The 19,144-nt window shown below is 38.7% G+C and overlaps 1 protein-coding gene and 1 pseudogene across 7 annotated transcripts in view; one reads left to right on the top strand and one right to left on the bottom strand.

Moving 5' to 3' along the window:
• Window positions 1–1,727: 1,727 nt before the first annotated feature.
• On the bottom strand, window positions 1,728–2,677 carry LOC101704229 (PSME3-interacting protein pseudogene; annotated as a pseudogene).
• Window positions 2,678–3,836: 1,159 nt separating this feature from the next.
• Ss18 (SS18 subunit of BAF chromatin remodeling complex) overlaps window positions 3,837–19,144 on the top strand; it is an 83,297-nt gene continuing 67,989 nt past the window's right edge. For 2 of the 7 annotated variants that reach the window (XM_087193940.1, XM_087193953.1), the window contains exons 1-3: window positions 4,060–4,163; window positions 7,201–7,277; window positions 16,343–16,427. Coding sequence is in view for 2 of the 7 variants with exons in the window: in XM_013075276.3 (XP_012930730.1) it covers window positions 4,095–4,163; window positions 7,201–7,277; window positions 16,343–16,427 (231 nt within the window). In the remaining 5 variants the exon portion in view is untranslated. Of the gene's footprint in view, window positions 4,164–7,200; window positions 7,278–16,103; window positions 16,237–16,342; window positions 16,428–19,144 lie in introns of those variants that run through there. The other 5 variants (XM_013075276.3, XM_004853140.4, XR_015444250.1 and 2 more) reach the window with 5 other exon arrangements.

A 19,144-nucleotide genomic window follows, 5' to 3' on the forward strand; every position in this document is an offset into this window, starting at 1 on the left:
CTAAATTTCTATTCTTCCAGGTAGGGCTATCTGGTTTTATCAAGGACGCTTAAGGGTGAGGGTCATTTTACTTTCTTAGGGAAATTTGCTTTTCTGGCTGGAGCTTTTACCTACCGCTTCTTAACAGATTTTATGTAACAGGACACCTTGAAAATGACAGTATCTTATGGCACACGTGGAATCATAGAAAAGGCTGCAGTTCATCTTGCACAGGTCCTCTGAGTACTATTCTAGGCCCCACCCTGCTAGCCTGAAGGAGCGAACAACTCAGGGAGACCTGTAACTGGCTCCAGTCACTTTCTTTTTCCTATCGTGGGGAAGCTATACTTTAAAAACACATTTATTTCTGGATACCGAAATGGGAGTCCTCTTTGAACATTTTTTTTTTTTAAACTGGGATATAGAAATTTGAATAGCTGTTCTTACTGATTCTTGCTGGTTTTTAAAAGAAGATTTCCATGCTACTTGCCAGCTGGACACAATTGGAGTGAAGGACTTCTTGAGATTCACTTTTCCTGCTGAAATTTTCTTAGCTACCAAGATGCTTTTGTGTAAACAAGATATGGCTGTGTATGCCAGGCACTGGACACACAGGGCTAGTGGTGGACAAGAATTGGTTTTTGCTCTCCGCTGCAATCCCAGCACACTGTAAAGCTGAGGTAAGAGGATTGAAAGTCCAAGTCCAGCCTGGGCAATTCAGCAATTTAGGGGTATCCTGTCTAAAAAGAGAGGGGGTCAAGGGAGAATTGGTTTCTGTTCTGAATTCAACAGGTTTTCCAATTTGGTGTGATTATATTAAACCCAAATATACCAGTGTTTTTTTGAAGGTCTAGGATAGTAAAAGACAAATTCAGAATATTTACCACCCTAAGGGAGGAGGGAGTATAAAGTTTCTTCCCTTTATTCTTTTTCGTACCGGAATCGAATGGGGGTCCGGGTGCTTGCGCAGCAGGCGGCGAAACCATTGAGCTAAATCCCCGCCTCTCCTCCCTTTATTCTTATCATGGCTTGAGTTGATCTTTTAGGTCTCAGTTTAAATATAATGGAGACTTCCCACATTAACTCACATAAATACCAACCACTCTTTCTTCGTTCCTTGTTAGTCTTTCTTAGGACTTTCTATACATTTGTTTACTTTTTGGTCTGTGCTGTATTAGCGTGTAAGATTCTTTTTTTTTTTAATAAATATATATCTCATATATATATATATATATATATATATATATATATATATATTTTTTTTTTTTTTTGGTACCGGGAATCAAACTCAGGACCTTGCGCTTGCAAGGCAGGTGCCAGAACCACTGAGCTAAATCCCCGGCCCCATTAATAAATATATTTACATCGAGGAGGGCTTAGTTCCAGGAAAGTGCTCCATTTCCCCACTGGTCAGCTTTGTCTCCACATGCTCCACAATGCAGTCGAACTGAACAACACATTTGTCTACAATAAACTTTAAATAACACCTGTGCAACAACTGCCCTTACTTCTGGTGCTGTTGGGAAAGGAAAAAGAGAAAACAAGAAAGCAGCAAAACCCAGCAGCACCTTCTGCTAGCTAGCTGTGCCGACCCCCCAGGGCAGAGCTTCTGCGGGCCACACCCACCCTACCAAGTCAGAGAGGAAGAGGCAGTGGGACCGGTATGGTCATCTGTGCTACAGCAGAAAGGAGACCAAACAAGTTCTGGCCACAAGTGGCCTGACACATTTTTAGGTGAGGTTAAAAGTGTCACGGTGTGCATAGGGAGCCAGCAAAGGAGGTTTTTTTGGAGGGAGGTAATGCCTGGAGGCAAAATGGACGGTCTCACCGATCTAGGGGGGAGCTCCCTGTGGGAAGGATAGGAGCTAGGGCGCCGCCAGTAAAGTGTTGGTTCGGAAGACGGAGGAGACGATCTTCCCCGTGGTATTGATGGTGCCTTCACTGTCTGAGCTGGACTCAGAGTCGCTGCTCCCTGAGTTGGCTCCCAGGCCTGGAAGGATGCCAATGCAGGCAGCGGCGGGTGGGCAGTGAATGGACAGGCCGCTCAGGGAGGTACTTTCAACTGATACACAGGATGGGGCCTCTTGACTTTTGTCATCTGGGTCAGAGTCCGGTTTCAGTCTTTTCACACTATTGCCACTCTCTGAGCTCTTATGCTTCACAGCTCCTGCCAACAGCTTGGCCTGGGAGAACTTGTTCTTGGTTTCTATTGGTTTCACAGGCAGTTTCTTCTCCACTTCCTTCTTGTTTTCTGTAGAGATTCCAACCTTGTTGAGATTACTTCTGTATTCCTTTAGTTCTTTCAGTTCTTCTTCTCTTCGTTGCTTTTCTATTAGTTCCTGCTGCCGAGAAACCTCATCAAGGAAGTTGGTCTCTTCATCTAAGCCTCTTACCATGTTTTTGAATTTGAACTGCTCTTCATACTCCTGCTGCTTCCAGTCTTTCTGTTCCTGTAGTCTTTCATAGAGAGACCGAGGGTCATAATCCTCCTCTGGACATTCTTTGGGATCTTCAGGTTTTCGAACTTTCTCCCATTCTTCTTGTCTCCTTTTGCACCGTTCATCTAATTCTGCCTCAGACACAAACTTCTTTTTGATAACAAGGTTACCATCATCCCCTCCATCCATAATGAAAAGACTATCACAGTGAAAATGCAAAAACCAGAGGCTGACCGATATTCTTCACAGAACTAGAAAAGACAATCTTAAAATTCATATGAAATCAGAAAAGACCCAGAATGGCTAAAGAAACCCTGACCAAAATGAGCAAAGCTGGAGGCCTCACAATATAGATTTCAAGGAAGATGGAGGAGTGGTGAGCAACAGAAAAAGAAGTAAGATTCTTGAGAGCAGGCTTCACGTTCAACTCATTGACAGGTGTATCTCAGGTACCTGGCATAAAGCCTGGCACAAACACATCCGTATTTGCTGAATGAATGAAGGGAACCTTTTCGTGAAAAGCATCTATTTGAAAGCACTTTTACAAATCTTTTTATTTTTCAGTTCATCTTATATATAAACCTATAGAAATCTGAGCCTCATTGGGTAGCACTGTATATGGACTTTCCTTGTGTGCTATATGGCAGTCTGAATTTACGGAAGTAAAACCCCACAGAAACACATTACCCACATTTGCTCCCCCCCCCCCCCCATTTGAAACCTAGCAGCTTGGGCCTAATCGACAAGTCTGTGACCGGAAAAGAAAGTGTTAAGGTGTTGTAGTTCCAAGTTTGCTTTCTACGATCCAAATTTAGACCAACTCGACTCGTATTTTTCCTGAGTTTGTTCCGAAAGGCGAGCTCTGCTCTAGCCGCTGCAGCCTTGGTGGACGGCTGCCCCCAGTCCTGGACACAGCCTTGGGGTCCCGATTTCGGGCCAGGTTCTTTTCCGACTGCTCGGCAGGACTGGGCCAGCGTGCGTGCGCGACAGAGCACTCAGAGGTGCGCCTTTGGGGCGTAGCCCAGCCGTTTAAACCAGCGAATCGGCGTTCCCCGGGCGCTCGCACCTCGGCCGAGGCTCCCCAGGTCTGCACGAACTCCGAGCCCTGTCCTCCCTGCCCTCCCGGGCTGCCCGGACCGCTCGGGCGGACGGTTCTTCCCAGGAGGGACGAGGCTGGAGTTGGGAACTCTGAGGGAGTCCGGGGCGGGGAGCCGGCGGAGAGCTGGAGCACGCGGGGCAGGCGAGGCGCTGCTCGCGCGGAAGGAGGGCGGGCCGGCCGGGCGCTCACATTTCCTGTGACAGGGCTGCCCGGCCTCTCCCTCTACTGCGGCGGCGGGACCATTTCCTGAATCGCTGAAGCGGAGGGAGGGCTGAGGCGTGGCCGTACCATTGGCGCCGAGGCGCGGGGGTGCGGGGGAGGCCGCGGCGAGGAGCTCGCGGGCTGGCGAGGGCGGAGAAGGTCTACCGCAGCTACCGCTCCTCAGTCACACGCGGAAGCAGGGTTTCCGCGGGCCGGGGCCCTGCGCAGGCCAGGCTGGCCGGCGGCGCCCTCGGCCCGGGAGCATCCCCCCCTCCGCGCATTCCGAGGTGGTGCGGCCCGAGGGCCCGGCGTCTCTCCCCCAGTTTGCAGTTCACCCGGAGCACTCGGGACTTGCCCACGGTGGTGACGGCGGCGACATGTCTGTGGCGTTCGCGGCCCCGAGGCAGCGAGGCAAGGGGGAGATCACGCCCGCTGCGATTCAGAAGGTGAAACTTGGAGGGCCGGGGATGCGGGGCTCGTCCCGCCCCTGCGCGGGACTGGGGGCCCCGGCCGGTCGGGGCCGGAGGCGGCCTGCTGGGACGCGGCGGTGTGCGGACCCCACCGTGCCGTGGTGGGAGGCAGGAGAGGGCGAACCGGTTTTTTCACGGAGCCCTTGGCGCGTGTCGGCGCTCTCCTACAGCCACAAAGCCCCAGCAACTGTCGCCCGATTTCTCCTGGGATGGGGCGGCGGGGCGCGTGCGCCTGGCGCGGCCGCGGGGAGGGCGGAGGAAGGGCCGGCCGCCCCGCGTCGCCCGAGTTACTTCGGCGTCGCCCCGCCCCGCGCGTCGCGGCTCCTCGGGGCTCCGCAGACCACGGGCTCGGGGGCCCTGCACACTCGGGCCGAGTTGGGGCTCTGCGTGGAGAACTTGGGGACCCTAGTGGGGAATACGAGAAAGACCTGGATACACTACGGCGTGACCCCGATCCCCTTTCCAGGGCACTCCTGGTTCACTTACATTTGCAGCAGATGTTTGTGGAGTGCCCGTGCAAGCGCTGATGTTGCTGTGGGGAGCGTGGAGACACAGTCCTGACCGATTACATAAGTCGTGACAAAAACACTAGGAGCTGCGACCTTTTTTAGAGAACGGCGCTACCGCGGTCGCTTCTGTGTTGCTGCCAATTGTAGACGCGAAGTTTCTTTAGTATACTCTACCCTGCCTTGTTGCTTACGAGCTAGGTAGCATTCTAAATTTTAGCGAGCTAGACTTTCGAAAAGTTACTTGCTAAATGTAATAAGTAGTTTACCTTAAATATTTTCATTTTGTTTTCTGCACTGGAGCAAGGGTGAAAATGGAAAAGTCAAGTTTCAGTACTACTGGGTACTATTGTGTCCCCATAGATTACGTTAATCGGTTTGTTTACTGGCAGGTTCTTTGTAGCATGACATTTGCCATTTGCCCAACTGTTGCTTTATTTTATGAACAGCCCAGCCTGGCAGTGCCTGGAAATGCAGTGATTTCATATAACGCACCACCGGAGGCTGCAGCCTGGCAGTTTATTCTTTGTTTTTGTTTTGTTTTGTTTTCCTACAACGAATTTTTCTTACCTAAGCCTTAAGATATTTGTTGTATCGTTGATTAATTCAGAGGATGCTGATCAATTATGTTTTATCCTCAGATGAAAAGAGAAAAATGAATTAAAAGTTTAATGCCTCATCAGTGTAAGAGTTATTAGATATGAGACAGACATTCTAACGGTCAAGTCTATTAGTTGAGGAATATACTGGAACAGATGATGAGAATTCATTAGGTTGAGAATTCAATTAGTGCATTTTAAGGACAAGTTTTTGGCATCCAGTGATTGTATTTAAAAAATAACTGCACTCGTGAGGGGTTTTTTTGCCTCTCACCAAGGGAAGATTATGGTAAATGTGCAGGGAAAATTCACAGTTAATGTTAAATGATCTTCGTTTTTAATTAAGAGTTAACATTAAGTGGATTACAGCATTGCGCTTCACTCGTTCTTTGAATCCTGAAAGGCTGGGTCCAAGTTCAGGGGATCATCTTTTGTCCCTTGATCTTTAATCTGAAAATTTAAGTGGTTGGCTCAGGATAGAAATGCTGGCACTAAAACTAACTGACCTTTTAGTTGTTACAATCAATACTCTTCTCAAAATGCTAATTTATTTAGATGAATTATTTAGCCCTCAGAACCAAGACTGCTTAGAACGGTGATAAGGTTAGATAAAGAAAAGATAAATTGATAGTTTTAAGTTTTTAAACTTTTGAGGTAACATACATATATGTATAGTATATGTGTGGTAAACTTATAAAATCTATATTAAATATTGTACATGTATAGAAACATTGCATTATTATTATGCCATATTTGGAAAATCACAGAACTGAACTGTTAGAAACCTTGGAAGCTAGCCAGCTACCACATGAAGCATCCTGGGCTGAAGTTTTCATGTATTTACTTTATTCTGGGTAAGGACAGACTTTTTCCTCACTCCTGCCATTGGTGTTAGAATAATGCAAAGCCAACTTGGACTCTTAAGTCTTTTTTTTTTTTTTTTTTGGTACCAGGGATTGAGCTCAGGTCTTTGCGCTTGCGCAGCAGGCAGCAAAACCACTGAGTTAAACCCCCGGCCCCTGAACTCTTAGTCTTTTTTTTTTTTTTTTTTTGGTGGACTCTTGGTCTTACCTGGGTAAAGCTACTATTATAGAGGGAGAAGGGTAGGGGGCATTAAATAGAATTAAGGTGTATTACGTACATTTACCAACTCCCCACAATGAATGTAATCATGCGTTGCAAACATACCGATAAAAATTAACAGTAACAACAACACCGACAATAACATAAAGCTACCATTACAGGTAGCAGAGGCAATTAAATATTTGAATATAAAAGAAAGTTTTGCTCTTCTGCATTTCAGTTAATTATTTATAGGCAGAATAATTGAAATGGAGATATTAAAATTATTGATTAAACATGATACCCTTCTAAGGATATGAAAGATTTTTAGTGGTGACCTATATTATATATAGAAAAAGACCTGGATAGATTTTTTTTATAGATAAAACATTTCTAGAATTTCAAGGGAAAATATTTATTGAAAAGATTATCCTTATGAGCTGTATATTGCATGTTTCAAGAGATTTATACAATTAAGTAGATAATGAAATTTTGTGTGATAAAGACCTAATTCACAAAATTCCCTTTATAATTTGTTAAAGTAATTAAAAAAGTTTGTAACATCAGGTTGTAAGATTAATAAAAAGTAATTTTATACTTTTATAATTAACAAAAATAAAGATATTAATATGGCAAAATAAAAATATTGACAAAGTACTTTTAAGAGAATTTTATATTTTTTTGCTTAAATGATTTTATGATTAAATGATTGAGGAGACAGTGTTTTGTTACTGGATCCACTTTAAATTTCTTCAGCATTTGAGTGCCCTCTTTTTTGAGTTTTCTATTTTTTAATTTTATTTGATGCACTAGGTTTACAATAAACTTTTTCTAATTTTATTGCAGATGTTGGATGAAAATAACCATCTTATTCAGTGTATAATGGACTATCAGAATAAAGGAAAGACTTCAGAGTGTTCTCAGTAAGATTAAAAAGAAACTTTTTTATTTGGTAGTTTTTACTTTACATTTTAATAACAGCTTTGTTAATTTATATTTAAACTGTACAGTTCAGTGTCTTTTAATGTGTTCATAGAGTTGTGCTGTTGTCACTTCAGTTATAGAACATTTTCTTCATGCCATGAAGAAATACCCACTTGCGTTCATTCCCCCTCCTCTGCACCGATCTCTGACCCCTTGATTGGAGATGTTTCCTATAAATGGATTTAGACAATGTGCAGTTTGTTAAAGTGCATACTTATTGATGAGTATATCAGTACTTCATTCCTTTTTATTGCCAAATCTTCCATGTACATTATTTGTTCATCAGGTATGGATATTTGGGTTGTCTTCACTTCCTAGTTCGTAATATGTGTATGAATATTTGTGTACAACTTTTGTGTGTGTATTCTTGATTTTTTTTTTTTGTACCGGGGATCGAACTTGGGTCTTTGCACTTGTGGTGGAACCACTGAGCTAAATCCCCAGCCTATTCTTGATTTTTTACAAGAAAAAATTATTTCCCCTGAGAGACTGGGTAGATGGGTATGAGGTTTTTTTCTTATACTTATTACCTTGCATTATAATATAATGACATTAAATTTGTACATAATCTGACCTGTAGAAAAGTTGGATCTTCACCTGTGTAGTATGTTTAGTTGCATATATCTATATGTATCTTTATAAATCTATCTAGAGAGGAAAGTCAAACTGTCATCTAATAGAGGCTTGTTTCTCATTTGTAAGGACCAAACTTGCTTATTTTGAAATGATGTGCCTAAAGTCAGTGGTATACCCTTATAGAATCTCTTGTGGTAGAATAAGTTGAATATCTAGAGCACTACTGTCTAGTAGACACATAAATGTGAGCTACATATGATGTGTGATCAAAAAAGTGATGAATGTTTAAATTTTAAAAATTTATTACAGTAAAAGACATGTTGCCATCAATCTCTTGCGAGATATAGTGCTCTCTTTTGCTTCAAATATACTCATTCTGTCATTCTTGCCACTTTTTGGGGGGGGGGTACCCAGGATCGAACTCAGAACCTTGCCATTGCGAGGCAGGCGGGAGCACCACTGAGCTAAATCCCTGGCTGTCTTGCCACTTTCTGAAGCAGTTCTGAAAGTCTTCTTTCATGATTGTCTTCAGTTACACTGTTGTGGCTGCCTTGATGTCCTGAATCGATTTAAAAAGTTTACCTTTCGCGGTCATTTTGACTTTGTGGAAGAGCCAGAGTCACTTGGTGCCATAGCTGGTGAATGAGGTAGATGAGGACTCACTGTAATATTTTAAAGAGTTTGCCTTTCTGTTAGGTGCAGTTGGCAGCAGCATTCACTGTATTTTTGATCACAACTTATGAAGACATGAAAAAGGGACTCCAGAACTGCTTCAGAAAGTGGCAAGAGCAATGGGATAAATGTGTTTGAAGCGGGGAGTATTTTGAGGAGAATTAATGGCAATGTGTCTTACTGTAACAAATTTTTAAAAATTTAAGCATTTAATGACTATTTTGATCACCCCTTATATATCATTTTAAATTTTCCAGTAGATGTAGTAAACAGGTAATAGAGACAGGTGAAATTAGTGATGATTTTTAAAAGACTCTTTTCTAAAATACTGTCATTTCAGCTGGGCGTGGTGCTGCATGCCTGTAATGCAGCACTCGGGAGGCTGAGGTAGGAGGATGGTCACAAGTTCGAGGCCACCCTGGGCTGCATAGTGAGTTCCAGGTCAGCTTGAACTACACAGCAAGACCCTGTAAAACAACAGCAGCAGCAACAACACAAACTCCTGTCATGTCTGTATATTATTACACTTGATCTTAGCCAAAAGGCCGAGAAGCGATGTGTCTGTATATTATTAATACAAAAGTATTAATGAGCTCCTTGATATTCCATTGTTTCATACTGTGTATATTACTGCCCATCACATTTTGGATTAGCCACGTTTTGTGTCTTGTGGCTGCCGCATTGGGCATCAGAGCTTCAGGACGTTTTATTTAGACTATTGTTTTGACACACATCTGTCTTTCCTAGAGAGATCTCACTGGCCTGTTCCCAGGCAGATATTCCCAGCAAACCTTGGTTTCCTGGGGTTTTCCTCTGTTCTAGTCTCTTGATATCATTTGATTCACTCTTTAATCTCTCCATTACTTTTTTTTCCTTTTTAGAAAACTTTTTAAAATAGAAAATCCTTATTAATTATTTAAAAAAATGAAAAAACCGAAGTATAAAAATTAATGTATAATTCCCACGGCTTTATTTTCCTCCCCTCCATAGGGTTAACTACTTTTAATGCTTTAATATGTATCCTTCTAAACTTGTTTTTGTGCATTTGCACGTACGGTTTCATATATATTGTTTTTCTATTATATATGTAGGTTGCAATTTTGTTTTGTTTTTTGATGGATGTGGGATCAGACCCTCAGCCTAGGCAAGTGCTATACTACTGAGCTGCATCCTCAGACCAGAGTTACAGTTTTGAGTTGGAATTACAGGTCAAAGACCATGCTTAATTACCAAAATACCCTGTGGAAAGATTGTATTTGTTTGTTTTCTCTCAAGTAGGTTTTTAGAGTTTTGTTTTTAAACTACCCCTGCCAGCAGTGGATATTAGCCATCTGTAAAAAATTTCTGTGCATCTGATTTGATTAAAAGTGATATCTTAAGAAAAATACAGGGGCCGGGGATTTAGCTCAGTGGTTCCGCCGCTTGCCTTGCAAGTGCAAGGACCTGAGTTCGATCCCCGGTGCCAAAAAAAAAGAAAAGAAAAATACATTATTTGAAATAATTTCACAGTTAAGAAAAAATTTCAAAGATAGGTCAACAAATTCTTGTATGGCCTTCACTGAAATTTCTCAAATAGCATATTGGCCCACTTGCTTTTTTATTTCTTGCTCATACTGTTTTTCTGAAGCATTTGAGAGTAATTACAGATATGATTCTTTTAATAATCTCAGTGCTTTCTAACAGCATTATATTCTTAAATTGCCAAAATATAATTGTTAAAATAGAAATGAAATACTATTATCCAATGTTTTGAGCTTTTTTGAATTTTACCACTTGTCCCATTAGTATATTTTTCTGGTCTGGGGTCCAGTGCAGGGTCGGATATTGCATTTAGTTGTAAGGTCCTGTCAGTATACTTTAATCTTGAACTGTCCCTCAGTCTTTCATCTTTCATGATGACTTTATAAAAGTGTACAGACCAGTTATTTTGTGGGACATCCCTCTTTTAGGATTTGACTAAAGTTTCTCCATGATGAAATTCACTTAACATACTTTTGGCAGTAGTGCCACAAGTATGATATTGTGTTCTTCTCAGTATATCTTCAGGAGCTATATAGTAGTAATTTGTCCCACTGCTAGTGATAAGTTTGATCACTTAGTTAAGATGGTGCCATTTTCACTAACATAAAGTTACTACTTTTTCTTTTGTAATTCATACGTATCTTTATGGGGAGATAACTTGAGATATACATATGATGTTTCTCATTATATTTCTTTTCTTGGTACCGGGGATCGAACTTGGGTCCTTCCAATATTAGTATATGTGCTGCCGAAGCCAGCACCGAACTTGGGTCCTTGCACCTGTGCAGCAGGCAGTGAAACCACTGAGCCAAATCCCCGGCCCTCTCATTATATTTCAATGCAATAATTGTAGCATCCACCAAAGATTTTTGCCCGAGATAGGTAATAGTGTTGTAGTTGTGAAATAGTAACTAAAGTCATCACACATATTTATTTGTAATCCTACTCTAAGAAGACATTTCCTAACCTTTTTTCCCAGTCGTTAGTTATTTCTACCTGAATGGACTTCTACATTCTCATTAAATTCTCTAGGTTATAATTTATTACCCTAGTACTGCTTTTTTTCCCCCTCTAATTATTCCAGGTTTGGCCATTCGGAACCCCTCTGGCTGTCTTCTTGACATGTCTCCATTATTTTTTGAGCATTTTCTTGTACCATGAAATGTTCTGCTCTTACCCTCTACTTTTTTCTGTGCAAGTCTGGAATCAACCATTTCTCCAAGCCTTAGTTCTTTTTTTGTAAGATGGTATTTAGAAACTAAGCTGTGGGTGTAGTTTATCTTTTTTTCTAATTACTTGTCATTTTGCATTTTGTATGACTATTTCCATTTTTATATTGCTTCTTTTAGTGGCTCTTGTCTGTATATATTTGAAAAGTTCTTTAAAACATAACCTAGCTGATCAACTTCTTTCATTTATAGATAATCATCAGTGATAAGTAGATCCCTATCTGAGGTGAGCTGTGGATTGGTTAAAATTAGAAGGCAGTGCTTAGAATTACTGTTTTTACTTAAAGCTTTTAAGAACACCCAGGTGGAGCCAAGGTATTTGATGGCACAGGACATGTTCAGTTTTTTATTGGGCACAGCAGTACACGTCATGGATAGATGTTCAGAATTAGAACCAGCTTTTCCAACTTGAGTCAGCAAAAGTTTATACTGCTTTATTCTTTATATTCTTTTTCATGTATTGCATGATCATTTCTCTCATTCTCTGCGTATCGGAACGGTTCACATGTGTTTGATGAAATGAGGCTTAAATTGATTTAGGGTAGAATCTTCAATTCTGTTCTTTCTGATTAATTTTACTACTTCTTCATCTTTCTTATTTTCTTTTAAGGGATGGAGTCTGTTTTGCCTAGGCTGGCCCTGAGTTCCTGGGCTCAAGCAGTCCTCCTGCCTCAGCCTCCTGAGTAGCTGAGACAACAGGTGCATCCTGCTGTTCTTAGCTTTGATGGGTTTAACTTTCATTCTTACCTTCAGCTCTTTTTTTCAAGTTGTTGGGAATGGTTTGTAAGACGAGAAAAAATTTTCCTCATTGCATCCTTCATAAATGTTGTTTTTGTTTTTTTACAGTAAGAGAGGCAAAAGGAGAATAAATAGAAGCTTTAGTAAATAACAGCCATCTGGGAATTGATAGTCCAATTCTAAATACTTCTTTCAAATATGATGACTGGTTGAAACAGTTTTTTTTCTTTTCGGTACCGGAGATCAAACTCCGGTCCCTGTGCTTGTGCAGCAGGCGACGAAACCACTGAACTGAATCCACGGCCCCTGAAACAGTTTGTAAAAAAATTATTTTATGAAAACAGTGTATGCATTGTAAAAAGTTAGAAAACATAAGTATCTTAAAATAAGCAAATGAACACCATATTCCAACCACTCAGAGCCTCTCACTGGTAATGCCTTTGTGCCTATTGCTCAGTCTAATAATTGCAGACTTAACACAGATAGGCCATGTGTTATATAAGTCTGTGGTCTGAATGTAATTCTGATGCGAAAAAGTAGTAGTTTTTGTTGTTTGAAGGAATTTAATTTTAAATTTCTACTTGGGAAGATAACTTTTATTCTATGAAATATATTTCTGTCTAGTAAATGTACTTTTCACACCTTATAGGAAAAAGTACTTAGAAAATGCAATCAGACCTAAGATTTTTAAGTTAAATCAATTATAGTTAATAGTTATTTTACTTTCTGCAAGGTAATTGATGTAGTGGCTCTTACTGGAATCTTTGGAAAGTGAACTCTCATCTAATAGATTAATAATCATAGATATTTGGAAATATTTGTCATTATTTGCTTGTTTGTTTGTTTTTTGGTACCGGGGATTGAACTCGGGTCTTTGCGCTTGCGAGGCAGGCAGCAGAACCACTGAGCTAAATCCCCAGCCCTATTTGTCAGTATTAGGACAGTACCATCATCAAATATAAAATGTTAACTATATTATACATCTGCTAGCTTGCAAGTTAGTTACCATCGTGAGTATGTTTTATGTCTGCTTTTAGCTTACACATTTGATGTTCTTTTATTAACAGTATTTTAGAGGTGAGTGTACACATTAAGAAAGTACAGTCGCTTAATGATCGGGACACATCCTGAGAAATGCATCATTAGGCAATTTCATCATTGTGCAAACACAGTACATAAACTAAGATGGCTGTGAGGTCATTTAGGGATATAAGTTATGGCCCCACCATTGTATATGTAGTGTTACATACACTCCATTTTTGACTAAAATGGTGACTGAATGATTGTAAACTATTTCAGTGACAAATGTAATATACTTACAGAATACACACTGTTGAGTGTAGTGGTGGATGCTTGTATTCCCACCCACTGAGGTAGGAGGTTTGAAATTTTGAGGCCAGCCTGGACAGTTTAGTGAGACTCTTTCTCAAAACAAAATTTAAAAGAAGGACTGAGGATGTAGAGCCCCCTAGTTTCAACCCTTAGTGCTCCTTACCCCCCCAAAAAAGAAAAAAATTAAGTTTCTCAGGAAAATATTTATTTAATATTGTTAGCATTTCAGTAGTCTTAGCAGGATCCAGGTGCTTGTAGAATTTTTCCTAATTGAATTTTAGGTGACTTTCATATAAACTTAGAAAAGAATATGAGTGTATATATATATTTTTGTTAGTGTTCATCTTTGAATCTAGTATTATCTTTGAATAAACATTTGATGAATGCTTTAAAAAACAATGTAATTTCACTGAAAAGAAAACCTGTTGAAGTTGGAAAAGCTCTATAAAAATATTTGTCTTTTCCTATCTTAGAAAAAATGACGTGGAGGTATTGGGACAGATTAGAATGGGTTCTGAGGGTTAGAAGGTGATACAGTGTATCAATGTTAATGTCATGATATGTTACATAAGGGAATGAATTTGTTTTTGGGAAATTGATACTGAAGGTATTAGGAGTAAAGGGTATTATGTCTGCAACTGACCCTCAAAATATGTGTGCATACATATGTGTATTTATAGACAGAATGATAAAGCAGATATGAAGTATTAACAATTAGGAAATCTGAAAGATTTTGGACTTTAAAAAAATAATTTCAAAATTAAATGTTAAAAAGTTTGATGTTTGAGAGGGGATTTGGCAACTGTCTTAAAAATTAAACTATTCCATAAATGATGTTGTATTTATAGATATTTAAAGTCTTATTAGACAAATGAGATGAAGATTTAAGTGTGGCAGATTAGATTTAATAGTGTTTTAACATTGGTTTATTAAGTGCAAATCAGCATAATAACTCAAATTTTTTTTTTCTTTTGAGTTGTGGTCTTGCTATGTAGCTCAGGCTGGCCTTAAACTTACTAGGTAGTTCAGGTTGGCCTGGAGCTTGCAGCAGTCTTAACTGTTTTTTGAGAGTTATGAATAGACTGTCTTTTAATAAGATTTGATGTTTAAATTTTTTATGAAGTGGTCAGTGTTCTTCAGAAAACCTTAAATTGACCATATAATATACTAATACTCAGAACAAAAAGAAATAAAGGAATAGACTTTGAAATGAGTTCTGTGTTCTAATTAAGTCATTGAAGCTGGGCGTGGTGGTGCAGGCCTGTAATCCAAGCCCTTGGGAGGCTGAGGCCGGAGGATCACAAGTTCAAGGCTAGGCGAGCCTCTCCCACTAAACTATATCCCCAGGTCTTGGAGTCCTAAATCTTAAATTGCCTTGAAGACTGCTACAGAACAGTGAAATAGTTCCAACTAGAGGTTAGTTGATGTTTGTAGTTTTAGAAACATAATTGTATTTGATCCTCGTTTATCTAAAGATTATAAAAAATGTATCATGTCTAGCTACATTGAGGAAAAGCATTAAAAGTATAGACATTTTAGTGAAGAAACTTTGCTAGTGAGAAGTATTTTTCCTAATAAAAAGTTGTGAAACTAGTAGTTTGTAACAGGAATAAAGAGGTACCAAAGAATTTACTATGATTCCCTTTACAGTGTTTATTTCATTTTGTATCTCAATCAGAATACTTTATCTGAATAACATTGTTTTGACACATTTTTATTATTTTTAATTTGTAGTTAGTATTTGTAGTAAATGAAATTTTGAGGCAGCCTAACAGTTTATGCAGGTTTTAAGTTTGGTTATGAGGCTTGCTGTATGCATGCACTAAGTCCAAACACTAGTCATTGGGTCACTACTGCCAGTAATTTTAATCTGGTTTCATCTGAATTAACTTTTATAGTTAGGGAGTTTAGCCCAACTAATTCATACACAAGATTACTATATGCATGTTTAACCACATAACTCCAATGTTGAGAATTTATTTTTTTAAGTTAATTCTTAGTTTTATTAGTGCTCTAGCATTTCTTTTATCTCTGCATTTTAGCATATCATTTTTTTCTGTGACTGGAAATTACATAGTCACTTTCTTGTGAACTAGATAAGTAGTAGAACCACTTATCTTGATAGCTAAGTATAACCACAGAAGGCTTCTTTAGTCATAACTACAGGAATGAAAAGGAGTAAATTACAGGAATGAAAATGTGTGATTCTCACCTGCTTTCTGATACTTTAACAGATCTTTTTTTTTTTGGTACAGAGGATCAACTCAGGACCTTGCACTTGCAGGCTCGGTGCTGCTGAGCTACATCCCTGATCAGAAGATCTTGGTTGTATTTAGATTTGAGGCTTTTGGCATAACAAAAGTGGCAAAAGGAAGGGGATAGCATATTTCATTAAATTCCTTCATTCTGGTTCTCTTTTTCAAAATCTGATGTACTATATATGAAGCTAATCATACACCAATTAACTTGCTGTGCAATTTTGTACAAATTAGCATCCTCTCTAAACTGTACCTTCCTCGTCAGTAAAATGGAGAAAAATTAGAGTGTCTACCTAAAAGTGTTGATTTGAGTATTCACTGAGGCATATGTACATATAAAACAATTATAACAATGTGGCACATGGTAAGATCTTCATGTTCATTTTTTTTTTTTTTTTTTTTTTTGGTACTGGGGATCAAACTCCGGACCTTGTGCTTGTGAGGCAGGCAGCGGAACCACTGAGCTAAATCCCCGGCCCTTCCATGTTCATTATTACATAGAGAGTATTATTTATTATTTAGAGTTATTTTGCAGAGGAAATAGGAAAAGTTGAAGTGCTATTGATGTTCAGGTAATACATCTTTATTAAATTCTAGAAATGATTAGACTGATGTTTATATTTAGGCAGATGGGAATAAAATTATTTTTTAATATTGGTATTTGTTTTGTTTTAACAGGTATCAGCAGATGTTGCATACAAACTTGGTATACCTTGCTACAATAGCAGACTCTAATCAAAATATGCAGTCTCTTTTACCAGCTGTAAGTACCTTGAAAGTAGTGTGAAGTAGATAGTTTTTATAGTAGTATATGGTGTGACACGTTTTTTTGTAGTGAATTTTGAACTTTGTTTAGTAAATCCTGAATTACTCTGAGAATGTGGAAGTAGTCTATATTACCTAAAAGCTTTATTGCTTTGCTTTCATTTAATTTGAATTCATTGACCTACAATCACTTCCCTCCTTGAGGAAATTGTATCCATTCATCCATCCACCAACTTACCTACCTTCCTGCCTGTTTTAATTTTTAATCACAGAAATAATTGATTAGTAAATCTGGAATATTTCACAGCCAACACTAGACATCGTATCATTTTACTAGCATCATATTTCAATATGCCTCCAGTGTAGCAGGTAGGACTGTTATCCCGCCCGACAAAATTAACCATAATTTCTTAATACCCTCTAATATGCAGTCTGTTTTCAGTTATCAGTTATCTCAAAAAACCTAAATGTTTAAATGTTTGCTTGCCTCAGAATCCAAACAAGGTGTAGATATAGAATTGGTTGATATGTATTAATTTTTAAAATCTGTATCAGTTTACCTATTTAATTTTCTTTTTTGTTGGAGGAATTGAGTCATATGTTGTGTAAATTTCTCACATTCTGGATTTTGCTGATTGTATCCTCATGGCCTTTTTAACATGCTCATGGATCTTTTAATGTGTTCTTCTATCTCTTATTTCATGTAAACTGATAGTTAGACTTAGATTTAGTTTTTAGTTAACCCATTTTATTGGTGGTATTGTGGATTTTCCTTTGTATCACATCAAGAAAAACACATTAATTGTTGTTCAATTTTTAGCAGTGTTAAGATTGAACAGTGGGTACAGTTGTTGCCAGTCTGATTAATCCATTATAAAGTTCCCTATCTACCTTTCACTTAATGCTTTTAGCAGTCATGTATGCTTGTTGACCAGCTTCTTTCATTTTAGGATCACAGAATGGTAAATTTCTAATTTTACAATCCCTCTTACTACTATTAGCTGTAATTCTTATAGAACAAAAAGCTTCATAAAATATTTGGTTATTTTGAAGTTAGAGAGCCCCTATAGGAAACTGAGGATAAGGGCTGATTCTATCCCTTATCAGATTTCAGAATTCCATGTTGGTCTCTTGCAACCTGCAAAGGTGTGACCAGTAGGTTGTGGGCTTTGTGGTGGAACTACAAATGTACACCACTGTGTCTGGCTTTGACTTTTGTATTTTTCAAGTATTAAACTTCATTGTAGTTATTGTGATGCTCCAATTATCCTCTTTGATCAAATGAAGCCTTTTAAATGGACTTAATGCTCTTCTGATATGACTCTAGTATTCTTTTGTAGTTTCTTTGCTTTCAGGATTTGAGAGATGATTGATTGTATTTTAGGCTCCAGGACTGGAATCAGCTTTTTTAAAATGGGAATTGGTAGTTAGGAACCACCATTTGAAAGCTTGGGATATTTATTATTACTGGACTGTCACGGTTGCTGGGCCGTCTTAGGGAACAGAACTGGGTAATACAAAATAAGAACAGAATTAAATATTGAGATCTTAGTGATATGTTTGTTTCAGGAAAGGATTTTTACTTTTGATATTATATATTAGTGAAAATCTGCCTTCCTTAATAAATTTACTATAGTTGCTTATTTTATATTACTTTATATAAAATTCATAATGTTTGTTTTTAGGATACCCCCTGCTAGAAAACAAAACATTTTTCTCTATTGTACCGCCAAGGTTATAATATCATGTGCCCATATATATGTGGGTCTGTCTGATCTCTATCTCTATTTTATTCCATTGGTCTCTTTTAACCAATTTCACTGTTTTGTCAGACTTGATGTACATTAAAGAAGTTCTTACTGCTTTTTTACCCCTCAGTATCCTAGCTATTAGTCTTTATTTTCGTATATCTTTAAACATTACATACATACATACATACATACATAATCCCACTGAGATTTTTATTGAGCTTACTTTGACTTTAAAGAAATTTGGGGGCCCGGGATTTACCTCAGTGGCACCATACCTGCCTCGCAAGCTCAAGGTCTAGAATTCGATCCCCAGTACCAAAAAAAAAAAAAAAAGTAAAGAAATAAATTTGGGAGAACTGATATTGTCACAAAATTTTGTCTTCCAGGTCATGAGAATTGCACATATTTTCATTTGTTTCACTCTTCAATGTCTGTCAAGGAAGTTTTACGATTTTCTGTCACGTGGATTTGTGCATTTCTTGTTAGATTTACTTTTCCAGGTCATTTTAAACTGGAGTCTTTTTTTTAACTTTTGTTTTCTAATTCTAATTGCTGTTTACATGGAAATGCAATTGATTTTGCATAACAACCTTGTTCACCCTTATTTCTGACAGTTTTTCTGTACTTTCAGTTTTCTATATTCACAACCATATCATTTCTAAGTTGTTGTTGTTTTTTTTCTTCCAATCTTTATACCTTCATTTCTTTCTCTTGTCTTACTTTTTTGGCTAGGACCTCTGGCACATTCCTACTAGAAAACACCTTGTCTTGTTCCTGATCTCAAAGGGAAAATTTTCACTGTTTAACCGTTAAGTGTAATGTTTGCTGTAATATTCTGTAGATACCTTTTATCAGAGTGAGGACATTCTTTTCTGTTTCTAGATTTTTTTTTTTTTTTTTTTTTGGTACCGGGGATTGAACTCGGGTCCTTGAGCTTACGAGGCAGGTGGCGGAACCACTGAGC

This window comes from Heterocephalus glaber, unplaced genomic scaffold (assembly GCF_053883595.1).
Source record: "Heterocephalus glaber isolate CG9 unplaced genomic scaffold, H.glaber_assembly_v1.0 deba00000331, whole genome shotgun sequence".
Classification (NCBI taxonomy): Eukaryota; Metazoa; Chordata; class Mammalia; order Rodentia; family Bathyergidae; genus Heterocephalus; species Heterocephalus glaber.